At 60.0% G+C, this 11908-nt stretch overlaps 2 protein-coding genes across 6 annotated transcripts in view; one reads left to right on the forward strand and one right to left on the reverse strand.

The window, feature by feature from the left end:
* CARD14 (caspase recruitment domain family member 14) overlaps window positions 1-761 on the forward strand; it is a 41802-nt gene extending 41041 nt beyond the window's left edge. For all 4 annotated transcript variants that reach the window (XM_074389034.1, XM_039476188.2, XM_074389036.1 and 1 more), the window contains exon 22: window positions 166-761. In XM_074389034.1, coding sequence (XP_074245135.1) covers window positions 166-373 — 208 coding nt within the window. In that variant the 3' untranslated portion in view covers window positions 374-761. The remainder of the gene's footprint in view (window positions 1-165) is intronic.
* Window positions 762-1588: 827 nt separating this feature from the next.
* Window positions 1589-11896, reverse strand: SGSH (N-sulfoglucosamine sulfohydrolase). 2 transcript variants are annotated; one of them, XM_003931664.4, is made up of 8 exons: window positions 11759-11896; window positions 8754-8914; window positions 7055-7160; window positions 6636-6786; window positions 6197-6353; window positions 5848-5929; window positions 4076-4279; window positions 1589-3072 (listed from the first exon to the last, which is right to left on the reverse strand). In XM_003931664.4, the coding sequence occupies exons 1-8, from the start codon at window positions 11844-11846 to the stop codon at window positions 2513-2515; spliced, it is 1509 nt and encodes a 502-aa protein (XP_003931713.1). In that variant the 5' UTR covers window positions 11847-11896; the 3' UTR covers window positions 1589-2512. The 2 variants fall into 2 exon arrangements, with proteins under 2 accessions (XP_003931713.1, XP_074245139.1); XM_074389038.1 differs by having other exon boundaries at window positions 8754-8992.
* Between the last annotated feature and the right edge of the window lie 12 nt (window positions 11897-11908).

Here is an 11908-nt window from a genome sequence, read left to right on the forward strand (position 1 = left end):
GCCCGACCCCACTGCCGGGGCCTGGGCCCCATCTTCTTTACAAGGTCCCCTCAAAGCGAGGCCACCTGTGTTTAGGGGTGTTTGGGTGCGTGTCAACACTACCCCAGCTGGGCTGCTGGGCCCTTGCCCTCCCCTGAGCCCACACTCCGTCTCTGGCCTGTGCAGGAAGGGCCTACAGCGGCTGGGCACCTCGGAGGAACAGCTCCTGGAGGCTGCCAGGCAGGAGGAGGGAGACCTGGACCGGGCGCCCGGTCTGTACAGCACCCTGGCTCCCGAGAGCTGGAGTGACGTGGACGGCCTGCTCAGCTGTGTCCGCCAGGCCATCGCCGACGAGCAGAAGAAGGTGGTGTGGGCGGAGCAGAGCCCCCAGTGACGGGCCCGGGACTGTGGGGGCTCTGGGTGCCGGTGAATGCGGTCCTGTTCCTGAGCACAGGGCCTCTGGCAGAACTGTGGGCTCCCTGGCACGAGGCCAGCTCTCCTCTCTGGCTGGGGTCTAACCTTGAACCCTCACCACGTGCAGGATGCACATGGTGAAGCCACTTGCATCTGCTTACCTTTCTGTGGAAACCATCTTCACCCGTCACCGGGCTTGCCATGGTCTGAACTGGAGACCCTGAGAATGTTTCTGCAGTGGGAAGGGAGGGACGTCTTTCCACGCCTTCCCTAGAACTGGAGGCCCCAGGCTTCTCTGCAAAACCACCTGTCTGTAGGCCTGATTCAAATCTGTGGGCCTGCACTTCCCTTTTACTTTTTTTTTTTTTTTTTTGAGACGGAGTTTCGCTCTTGTTACCCAGGCTGGAGTGCAATGGCGCGATCTCGGCTCACCACAACCTCCGCCTCCTGGGCTCAGGCAATTCTCCTGCCTCAGCCTCCTGAGTAGCTGGGATTACAGGCACGCGCCACCATGCCCAGCTAATTTTTTGTATTTTTAGTAGAGACGGGGTTTCACCATGTTGACCAGGATAGTCTCGATCTCTTGACCTCGTGATCCACCCGCCTCGGCCTCCCAAAGTGCTGGGATTACAGGCTTGAGCCACCGCGCCCGGCCCCCTTTTACATTTTGATGTGTCAAAAGCTCGCTCCAAAAGCACAGAGGCAGCGGGTGGGGAGCCAGGGGGTCCCCAAGGTTGCTGCCACCCTTGCCGGGGGCGGAGGCACCAGCCCACATACGCCATGACCCTGGCCACCTTTCCTCAGCTTCTGAGGCTGCGATGCCTCCAGACTCCAGTTTACAGAGGCCAGTGTGTTTACCTGTAAATGACGTTTTTGGGTGATACAGACAGTACTTTCAGGGGGCCCATGCCCTGTGGCCTCCATGCCCGTTCAGTGGGGGTGTCTTGGAGGAGCCTGGCACCAACACCCCTCTACAGGGCACGGCAGACTCTGCCTTCCCCCAACCTGACTTTGCACCCCAGCCCTCAAATATCGAGGCTCCACCCCCAGGGCTCAGGGGAGGACCCAGGTCCCCAGCGCCTGGCCTTGCCCGACCTTGCCCGACCTCCTGGGACTGCGGCAGAGTGAATGTCATTAGACAACAGTGTCCGAAACCCAGGAAGCTGTTTTAGAATTCAGTATTGTCATAAACGAGTTCAGGAAAAGAAATATATATTTTACTAAAATAAAAAGCTTTTACAGTAGCTGTTCTGTGGCTCCCTCCAGCCCACCCCAGTATGGAGTGAGGGCAGAAAGGGCAAGGGCAGCCCCCCCACTCAAGGAAGTGCCCTCTCCTTTGAGGGGTGTCCAGGCCCAGCTTCTGCTCCTGAGGTGGCAGAGGCAAGGCGGGAATGGCGTGTCCCCCCAGCAGTGCCGGTGCCACCCAAGAATTAACCCAAGCCGGAGGACAGGGCATCGCCATGCCTTCATCTTCAGACGCTCTCAGAAGAGAGACGCTTCTGCCCAGAAACACTCATCACTCAGGGAGCCTGCTGCCAACCAGCTGAAACCTGCCTGGGGACCTGGTGCTTGACTGTGGGGCAAAACAGAAGCAGAAACCTGGCCAAGGGTCATTCAAAGGCTTCTGCTGGGCCAGAGGCTGGGAAGAGCCAGGCGCTGTGCTCGAAGGCGAGTGTAGCCGGGACCCACTCTGCCCGCTGCTCATGCGGCACCGAAGCCCCCACCTGCTCTCTGAGGGGCTCAGAAGCGTCTGTGGGTGCCGAAGCCTGAAGAGGCCTCAAGCCTCCCATTTGCAGGTCCCCAAACCAAGCCAGAAAACAGACCTCCTTGCCATGGGCTGGGGATGCCGCCCTGTCTGCATGTCATGGCTAGAATTCTGGTGCCGGGATGTGGTTCAGACACGAGACAGCCGTGTCCTCTGCCATGACAGCAGTGCCCCTGGCGGTGGAGGGGCTGGGCACATGCTCTGGTCCCCCTCCAGGCATTGGCGGGTGTGACACCCTGCAGGAAGAAGGACCCACCCTGGACAGGTGTGTAGTGGGAAGGGCTGTCGTCACTGCTCCCCAGGCTGGCCCCATAGGGATATGTGTGGGACATGGGCACAGGCCTCCCGGGGTGGTCACAGCTCGTTGTGGAGGGGCTGGCACTGGGGAGAGAGCTTCTCCTCCAAGACGCCGTCAGGGGCGCACACCCAGGGGTCGTGGGTCTCCCACTGCCACTTGGACAGCTGGGCCTGAAGCATCTCCAGAACCTGAGCAAAGCGTGGGTCAGTGGCCAGGTTCTGGGTCTCATGGGGGTCCCGGCTCTGGTCGTAGAGTTCCCAGCGTGCCCGGTAGTAGTAACGATGGAGGTCTTTGTACCAGCCCGTGGGCCGCCCGGCTGCGGTGCGGTTCAGAAGGTCCTGGAAGGTGGGTGAGACGTAGAAGTCCTGGTCGATGGGAAAGGGCATCTTGAAGTTGAGGTTGTGCACGAGGCGGAAGTTCTGGTGGTGCACAGAGCGCATGGGGTAGGACATGGTGACCTCGTGGTGGCTCTGGCTGCCGAAGACGGTGGCCCAGGGGGGCTCGGCCTCCAGCGCTGGCAGAAGGGACCGGCCAGTGAGCTGGATGGTCTTCGAGCCAAAGATGGCATAGCTGGGGTAGGGGATGGAGAACCAGTCCAGGATGGTGGGCGTGAGGTCTGGAAGAGAAGCGGCGTCTCAGAGCTGCACAGCCCTCAGCACGCAGGAGCTACCCTCGAAGGGCCGAACCTGTGCGCTCTGGGCGGCTACCTTCTCCAATCCAATCAGCAGCGGGATGCGCCTAGTCCAGCTGACACCTCTCATCGCCAGCCATCTCTCTGGGCCACGGTGCCTTGGATGGCATGGCAAGAGGCCCGACATTCACGACCCTCCTAAAATCCCACGGACCAGAAAAGAAGTCTACTCCCATCCTTTGGTGGGTGCCGCCTCTGCTCCCAGCTCATGATTTGGGGCCAGAGATGTGGGCCCCAAGCTCGGAGGGAAAGGGAACCTGAGTGTGCTGCCGCCCTAGCGCACCCCTCCTGGAGGCTCTGCCAGGCGCTGTGCAGGACACGGCGGGCCTCTGCCCTGTGCCAAGGGGCTCACCCCGAGCCCTTCACAAAGTCTTCCTGCACCCCTATCTTTGTCTGCACGTCCATAACATGGGACTAGGTGTCCCAGGGCTTTTTAAAAATGAGCAGGGTCATGAGGTGCTTTGGGTCCCCCAGGAAGGCAGGATGGGGTGCAGAGGTGCTCAAAAAGGGGTCCCCAGGCCCACAGTATCGGCATCACCTGGGAACATGTCAGACATGCAAATTCTTGAGCCCCACCAAAATCTACTGAATCAGACACTCTGGGGGTTGCAGTCTGGATATTAACAAGCATCCCAGGTGATTCTGAAGCTCATCCGGGGCAGGCGGGGGAAAAGCAATGGTTTTGACAGCAGTGGGATCCAGGCTGGAATCCTAGCTTAGTGCTTACCAGCTGTGCAGTCTTGAACGCCTACTTGACCCCTCTGAGCCTCATTCTTTTCCTCTGTACAGTGGGAGTAACAGTCCCTTCCTTGCCCAGACGATACAAGAGCCACATGAGGTAACGGGTGTGGAGCAGCATCGGACGCATCGCGGCCCCGGTGCACGTCCGCTCCCACCCCTTCCCTGACGGAGGCAGGCAGAGGCATACCTAGGAGGCTGACGTAGGCGTCGCTGACCTGGCCCCAGCGTTTTGGGTGCTCCGGGGATGACAGCAGGAAGGGCTCGGCGGCGCCCGGCCAGTACAGGTTGGTCCTGCCACTGGGGAAGGGGATCCCGTTGTCGGATGTGAAGATCACCAGTGTGTCATTCAGGACACCTGCGTCACGCAGCTCCTGGAGCACGAGTCCAACTCCTGCAGCGAGGGGCGGGAGAGCAGAGCTCAGCCACAGACACGCGGAGAGAGGGGAGTGTGAGGACCGTGCACCGCTCCATCCGGCCCCGGGCTCCGCTGCTTTCTGGGTTTGAACGCATTCCTGTTCTCACCGGCCCTGGCTCTTGCCCGGCTCCGCCAACCTCCCAGTCTCTGAGCAGGCCTCGAATGGGCCTCCAGGGACTCTAGCCTTCCCCGGGCACGTCAGCGTCATCCCCGGGCACGTCAGCGTCATCCCCAGGCACCTGTTCCCTGCTGCCCACCAGCTTCCGGGTTCTCTGGAATCTCATGTCTGTCCCATGGAGCAAATAGGGCAGGGGCCAGAAGACAAGCTTTCCTCTGTACCCACTGCTTCCCAGATCACCAGGAATTACTGGCACCGACAGGGAAATGGCAGAGGTCCCAACCTCCAGTTGTGGGTTGAATGGTGACCCCTGACCCCAAAAGACATGTGTGCTGGAGTCTGTGAAGGGGACCTTGTTTGGAAAGGGGCACTTTGCAGATAAAGATCCTGGGAGAAAATCATCCTGAAGTGTCCAGCCAGGCCCTAAATCCAACGACAGGGTCCTCATAAGAAGAGGAGGTGCAGGCAGGAGAGGAGGGGGGTGGGAGGGGCAGGAGAGGAGGGGGGCAGGAGGGGGGAGAGGAGGGGGTGGGAGGGGTAGGAGAGGAGGGGGGCAGGAGGGGGGAGAGGAGGGGGGTGGGAGAGGAGGGAGGGTCAGAAGAGGGGGGGCGGGAGAGGGGGCAGGAGAGGAGGGGGGCAGGAGAGGAGGGAGGGGCAGGAGAGGAGGGGGCAGAAGAGGAGGGAGGGGCAGGAGAGGAGGGGGGCAGGAGGAGGGGGGCAGGAGGGGGGAGAAGAGGGAGGAGAGGAGAGGGGCCGGGAGAGGAGGGGGGCGGGACGGGGGGCGGGAGAGGAGGCATGGGCAGGAGATGAGGGAGATGAGGGAGGTCCGGGAGAGGAGTGGGGGCAGGAGAGGAGGCAGGAAAAGGTGTGTGAAGGTTGAAACAGAGATGGGGGCGATGCTGCCGCCAGCCCAGAACACCGAGCACTGCCGCAGCCCCCAGAAGCTGCAGGAGGAAAGGCAGGGGTCTCCCCTAGACCTTCAGGGGAGCGTGGCTGTGCTGACACCTTGATTTCAAACTCGTGGCCTCCAGAACTGTGAGAGGACAAACTTCGGTTGTTGTAAGCCATCCAGTTTGTGGTATTTTTTAGGACAGCCACAAGAAACTCACATGCCCCAAGTTCTCCATCTGCATAAGCTGGGGAACTCCAGACCCCACATCCAACCCAGGTCCTGTTGCTGGAAGTATCTGGAGTCTTCACCCAACCAAGGTCCCAGCCCAGCAGCAGCTCCACGTCAGGGCAGCCCCGGGGTGGGTCCCCATGCCACCTGCAGACCCCTCCTCTCAATGTGGGCTCCACCTGCCGCTGCACAGGGCCTGCCACCCTGAGACCCTCACCCACACTCTGCTGTGACCTGAGAGGGTGCTGGCCCGGGATGGGGGACCCAGGCTGTGGCCCCCCCGAGTGCCCGGTTCCGCAAGCCCACCTTTGTCCATGCGGCCGATGGTGGTGTACTGAGCAGCCAGGTCGGCTCGGGCTGCCGGGGTGTCGGGGACGAAGTAAGGCACCTGGGGCAGGTGGAGGGGAGCCAGGCTTAGAAGAGACTGACAGGGGGAGCGGCACCCAGCCTTCTCCCCAGGCCTCCTGTGAATGCATTAGCCCAGAAGGGCCTCACTCTGGACCACCCCGTCTCTCTGTGGTTCTCTCTGTGGCCCCGAGGATGGGAACCTGAATCCAATTTGATTAGAGCATCTTTCTTCCTCACCTAGGGCCAGAGCTGCAAGCTCACGGGAGGGCCGCGTCCCTGACCCAGGGCTGAGGGGCGTTCTTCCTACCAGCACGTCCTGTGGGTCATAGGCCTGCGGGGTCCAGTCTGGGATGCGACCCATGCCGCTCTCTCCATTGCCAAACTTCTCACAGAAGGTTCCGTACTGGGGCTGGGAGTGCCCACAGCGGTGGGGGTCATGGAAGGCGACGTAGAGGAAGAAAGGCCTGCACGGGAGAAGACTCACTGCCAAGGCTGCAGGGCCAGTGCTGCCTGGCACAGGAAGCCCCTCGGCTCTGCCTCCTCCTCTCTATCTGGACATCAACCTATGACCCTCGCTGCCTCAGTTTCCCCACGTCCCTTCTCCTCCTGACCAGACTAACTTGAGTACCCAGAACCTTCTCCCCTGCCCCAACTCCAGCCACATGGGGACCCATGCATCCCTCCTGAAGACTCGGCTGTGCTCCGGGTCCAGCCGCCGGGGGAAGGGCAGGGGCCCCGCCTCGTACCGGTCGTCCTGAGTCTGCAGGAATTTCCGGACAAGCAGCTTAATCCTCGTGATGTTCCGCCCCACCTGCAGGACGGAGCTGTTCTCCTCGGTGTAAGCAAAGTCGAACGGGTACACGGTCTCCGGCCCCACGTGCTTCTTCCCGATGATGCCTGGGTGGGAAGAGAGGCCCGTCCAGAGGCCCTTCAGCCTTCCAACCCCCCTGCTCCCGTCCTTGCCCCCTCAGACCTAAGCGCACTGTGGGTTCTCACCCAATCACAGCCCAGCCAGGACTCACAACCAGACCCAGATCCTTTGGGACAAGAGCCAAGGGCAGGCCACAGGGGCTGAGGGTGACTTGGGACAGGGCACTCAACCTCCTGGGCTCCGGCCGGGCATCTGTGCCCACCCTGCGCCCCACTCTCAGCGCAGCGTCCTCACCTGTGCGCACGCCGGCCTGCTTGAGCAGCAGCGGCAGGCTCCGCACCCTGTCGAAGGAGTTGAAGTGGTGCACGTCCTGGTGCAGCCCGTACATCCCATTCTGATGCTGCCGGAAAGACGCGTGAGGGCCAGGGTCCCCAGGCAGCCAGGGCCCCACCAGCCGCACCTGTCCTCACACGGCCCTCCCATCACCAGGGCCTTCTCAGGACCCCCGATTTAGACTTCAAGTGACCAGAACCCAGAGAGCCTGGCTCCACCTCCCACTCCCTGCCTGAGAGGCCCATGGGTCCTTCCCATGAAAGGGGGACTTTGCAAGGAAGAAGGGGTCCTGGAGGGCGTGCAGCAACGTGAGGTGGCCTGGATGTTCTTTTTACACATCTGCACTTCTCAGCTCTTCTGTTACGACACATCACGGAGTGAAAAAGACAGGGCCAGGCCTTGTTTATTACCTAGTTATTTTATACTGTAAAACAAACTGTATATTTAAAAAACTCAGACTGCCTAGGGAGGTATCAGGTAAGAAGGAGGAGTCCCTCCTAGTCCCGTGGCCCACTGCCAGAAGTGGGCACGCCTGTGTCCGGATGAGCCTCTCAGGAAGCCTCTGTGCCCATGCATGTGATCTCCCCACCCCGGCCTTCCACTCAGCCTCAGCCTCAGATGGAGACAGCACTTCGCTTACAATAAGCTAAGATCACAAGGTAAGATACCAAAAGTAAGTGCCGTGGCTCACGCCTGTAATCTCGGCACTTTGGGAGGCTGAGGAGGGCTGATCAGTTGAGGTCAGGAGTTTGAGACCATCCTGGCCAACATGGAGAAACCCTGTCTCTACTAAAAATACAAAAATTAGCAGGGCATGGTGGTGCGTGCCTTTAATCTCAGCTACTCAGGAGGCTGAGGCAGGAGAATTGCTGGAACCCAGGAGGCGGAGGCTGCAGTGACCTAAGATCACGCCACTGCACACCAGCCTGGTGACAAGAGTGAGACTCAAAAAAACATGACATAAGAGGACTAGTCCTGTGTGATTCCACTCCTATGTGCCCCTGAAACAGTCAGATTCATAAAGACAGACGGAGAATGTTGGTCGGCAGGCGACGGGGAGGGAGAATGTGGAGCTGGTGTTTCGTGGGGACAGAGCTTGTATTTGGGAAGATGGGAAACTTCTGGAGATGGATGGATGGGCTGATGGCTGCGCAGCACTGCCAGTGTGCTTACTGCCACGGAACATGTACTGGAAAACGGCTAAGCTGGGAACGCTGATGTGTGTGCATTTTACCACCATGAATCAGGAGCGTGCGTGCTTAATGGCAGCAGGTCCCTGCACATAGCGCTCCTGGGACACTGTCGCAATGGCAGTTCACGCTGAGTAAGCACACCAGGCCTCATGCTAAGTGCTTACATACGAAGCATCAGCCCTGCCAGTCCCCATTATATCCCCCATCTTACAGATGAGGAAACTGAGGCACAGGAGGTCGGTCACTTGCTTGAGGCCAAACAGAGCCGTGAAGACAGGGCTGGCAGTGGGAGTCGGAGCTCCAGTCTGCACTCACGGCCAGCAGCTGTGCCTCCCTCTGGAGCGGGGAGGGAAGTGGGCAATGCCCCCTCAGGGAACCCAGGGATGGGAGACGCGGCATAGGCCTGGGCTCCAGACGCAGCCTGTCTACTCCCGGACCACCCCCTCCTCCTGCCTCTTGCACCTCACCTGGGGCAGGCCAGTGAGGAGGCTGGCACGGCTCGGAGAGCAGCTGCTGACGGAGGTGAAGGCGTTGCGGAAGAGGAGGCTCCGGCGGGCCAAGGCGTCCAGGTGCGGGGTGGCAATAGCACTGTTGTTATACGCGCCACTCTCAAAGCCACCATCATCCGCTGTGTAAGGTGGGAGGCAGAGAGCACGTGGTGGGCTGGGGTCACAAGAAACAGCGCCGGGAGGGAAGGAGGCCGGGGCTGTGATGCCAGGAGGCAAGTTACCCAGGTGGGCATGGTACTGACTCAGCACAAACGCTATCGTGACAGACCACTTCATTACCTAGGAGGCATGACACCTGAGGGGGTGCAGCAGGCAAGCATGATACCAGAGGGCATGATAGCAGGTCTGATACCAGTGGGCATGTTAGCAGGCAGGCATGTATAGGAAGGCCCCCTACCTACTGGGTATATTAGCAAGCAGGCACAGTACTTAGTGGGCACAATACCCAGTGGGCATATTAGCAAGCAGGCATGGTACCCAGTAGGCATGATACGTGGTGGGTTGTTAGCAGGTGAGCAGGGTATGTAGGCTGGACTGATAGATGGTAGGTATAGCAGGTAAACATGGTACCCAGGCAGGCCTGATACCCGGTGGGTATGTTAGCAGGCAGAAATGGTAGCTAAGTGGGCATGATAAGCAGGCATCATGCCCCAACAAGCTTGATGATGCCCCAAGCATGCCTGATACCCAGTGGGTATGTTAGCAGGTGGGCTGGTACCCAGCAGGCCTGGCACCTGGGCAGGTATGAGAGCAGTCAGGCATGGTACCCAAGTGGTCAGGATATTCATGCAGGCATGATACTCCAAGAGGCTTGATGATAGCCCAGCAGGCATGCTACCTGGGTGGGCATGTTACCCGGCTAGGCATTTAGGCAGACGGCGGCTGAATGCATGGCCATAGCAAACTGCTGGGCAATTCTGGGCTCTGCAGACACTGCCTGGGGCACAGGGCAGAAGAGCCTCGCCCAGCACATGTCTAAGGATCTGTGTGTGGGCCCCACCACTGCTGCTCACTGATGCCATCTCGAAGGCCAAGTAACCTTCAGATTGTATAGTTCAACCCTTTCCCTCTACACAAAACAGCTGAGGCCCAGGAAGGTCAGGTACAGGGCTCTGAGCTTCTACAACCACACCACGCTTCTTCCCCTGCTCTGGGGTAGACGACTCTGGGGGCTGGTGGAGACCCCCAGGACGAACGCCTTCCCCCAGCTCCCTCAGAGGCAATGCGGTCCATGGCAGAGGAGGCTGCACAGCTTCAAGCTGGGCTCGAATCCTCCACCTGAGCTCCCATCCTCCACCCCGCAGCACCCACAGGGTGTGAGCGCATGGCAGCCAGGTAAGCCCGGAGCGAGAGCAGGCTGCTGTGCTCCCTACCTGCAGCCCAGAAGGAAAGCTGCCCTTCTCCAAACCCAGAGTGTCTCGGCACTTGGCTGTGGGCCTGCTGTGGACTGTACTGTGTCCTCCCAGAATTCATACGCTGAAGCCCTAACACCAACATGATTCTATCTGAAGACAGGGTCCTTAATTAAGGTTACATGAGGTCATAAGGATGGGACTCCGATCTGACAGGACTGTTGGGTGCCATGTTTCATGCCTGTAATCCCAGCACCTGGGAGGCTGAGGCAGGAAGATCGCTTCAGCCCAGGAGTTCGAGACCAGCCTGGGCAACACGGTGAGACTTTGTCTCTACAAAAAATACGAAAAGTAACTGGGCATGCACCTGGGTGTGCACCTGTGGTCCCAGCTACTTGGGAGGCTGAGGCAGGAAGATCACTTGAGCCTGGGAGGTTGAGGCTGCAGTGAGCCAAGATTATGCTGCTGCACTCCAGCCTGGGTGTCAGTGAGACTCTCACAAAAAGAAAAGAAAGGAAAAGAAAAGAAAAGAAAGTGGAAAGAAAGAGAAAAAGAAAAGAGGAAGAGAGAGAAAAGAAAGAGAAATGAAAAGGAAGTGAGACCCCCTCCCGCTCGTCATGTGAGGAAACAGTGAAAGGGTGATCACCTGCAAGCCAAAAGTGGACCCTCAGTGGAACCCAGCCAAGCTGGCCCCTGACCTTGGATTCTCAGCCTGCAGAATTGTGAGAAATACATTTCTGTTGTTTAAGCCAACCGATGGCAGTCCGTGCTAAGACCGGCCCTAGTGCAGGGGCTGCATGGCTGGGGCTCTGGGAGCCTCCAGTGGGAATCCCATCCGAAGATGAGGGTCCAGGCAGATTCTCCGCTGTTTCTGGGAGGTGAGGTGTCGGCAGGAGAGCTGTTTATGTTACAGTGAGCCGAATCCCCGCCCAGAGACCACAAAGTTAATCAGAAAGAGGGCACCTGGCAGCGTGCCAGACCTCAGAAGGGGAAAGAATCACAGGCCTGGGTTTGGCCTTGTCACTTGTCATGGGCCAGGGCTTGATTACCCAAACCGGAAGTCTCGTGAGCAGCACAGTGCTTGCCCGGGAGGAACTTGGGGTTTCTGAGAGGGACTGGGATTGGGGGAGACGGTGGTGGGGGGTGGTGGAGGGCTATGCCCTGGGACAAGGGAAAAGGCAGCTGAACCACAGCCTCCGGGGTCGGAAAAGATTACATTGGGGAGGAAATGAGAGCCAGGAGGGCATCCTGTCTGCAGTCTCTGGGGACTTGAGCACCAGCTCCTCCTCCGGCATCCCCTCCCAAGAGGGATCTGGGATCCGTGGACCCCTGGGCCCTGGCTGGGCAGGGTCAGAGGCGGGTGGGGACAGGCGGCAGGAGGCAAGGTAGCGGGATGGATGCTGGGGCTCACCCCTCCACCCCTCGCTGCCCTCTCTGGGGAGACACCCATTTAGAGTCTGAGGGCAGCACAGAGGGGTGGGCGAGAGGGAATGGCAGAGGGATACAAGGGCAGGGCACAGCAGGGTCAGCACTGGCCACGCTTAGGGAGGAGGCCAGGCCACTTCCGCGGGCCACGGCAGGTGGGCGTGGGAGGGCGGCGCCGGCACTCACCAAGGAGCAGCAGTGCGTTCCGGGGGCGCGCCCGGCAGAGCCCCAGGACCAGCAGCAGCGCGCAGCAGGCGGGCCCGGGGCGGCGCATGGCGGCTGCGGCTCCGGCTTCGGCGCGGGCTCCGGTCTCCGGCTCGGCCCCGCCCCGGCCCC

Source organism: Saimiri boliviensis, chromosome 17, assembly GCF_048565385.1.
Source record: "Saimiri boliviensis isolate mSaiBol1 chromosome 17, mSaiBol1.pri, whole genome shotgun sequence".
NCBI lineage: Eukaryota > Metazoa > Chordata > Mammalia > Primates > Cebidae > Saimiri > Saimiri boliviensis.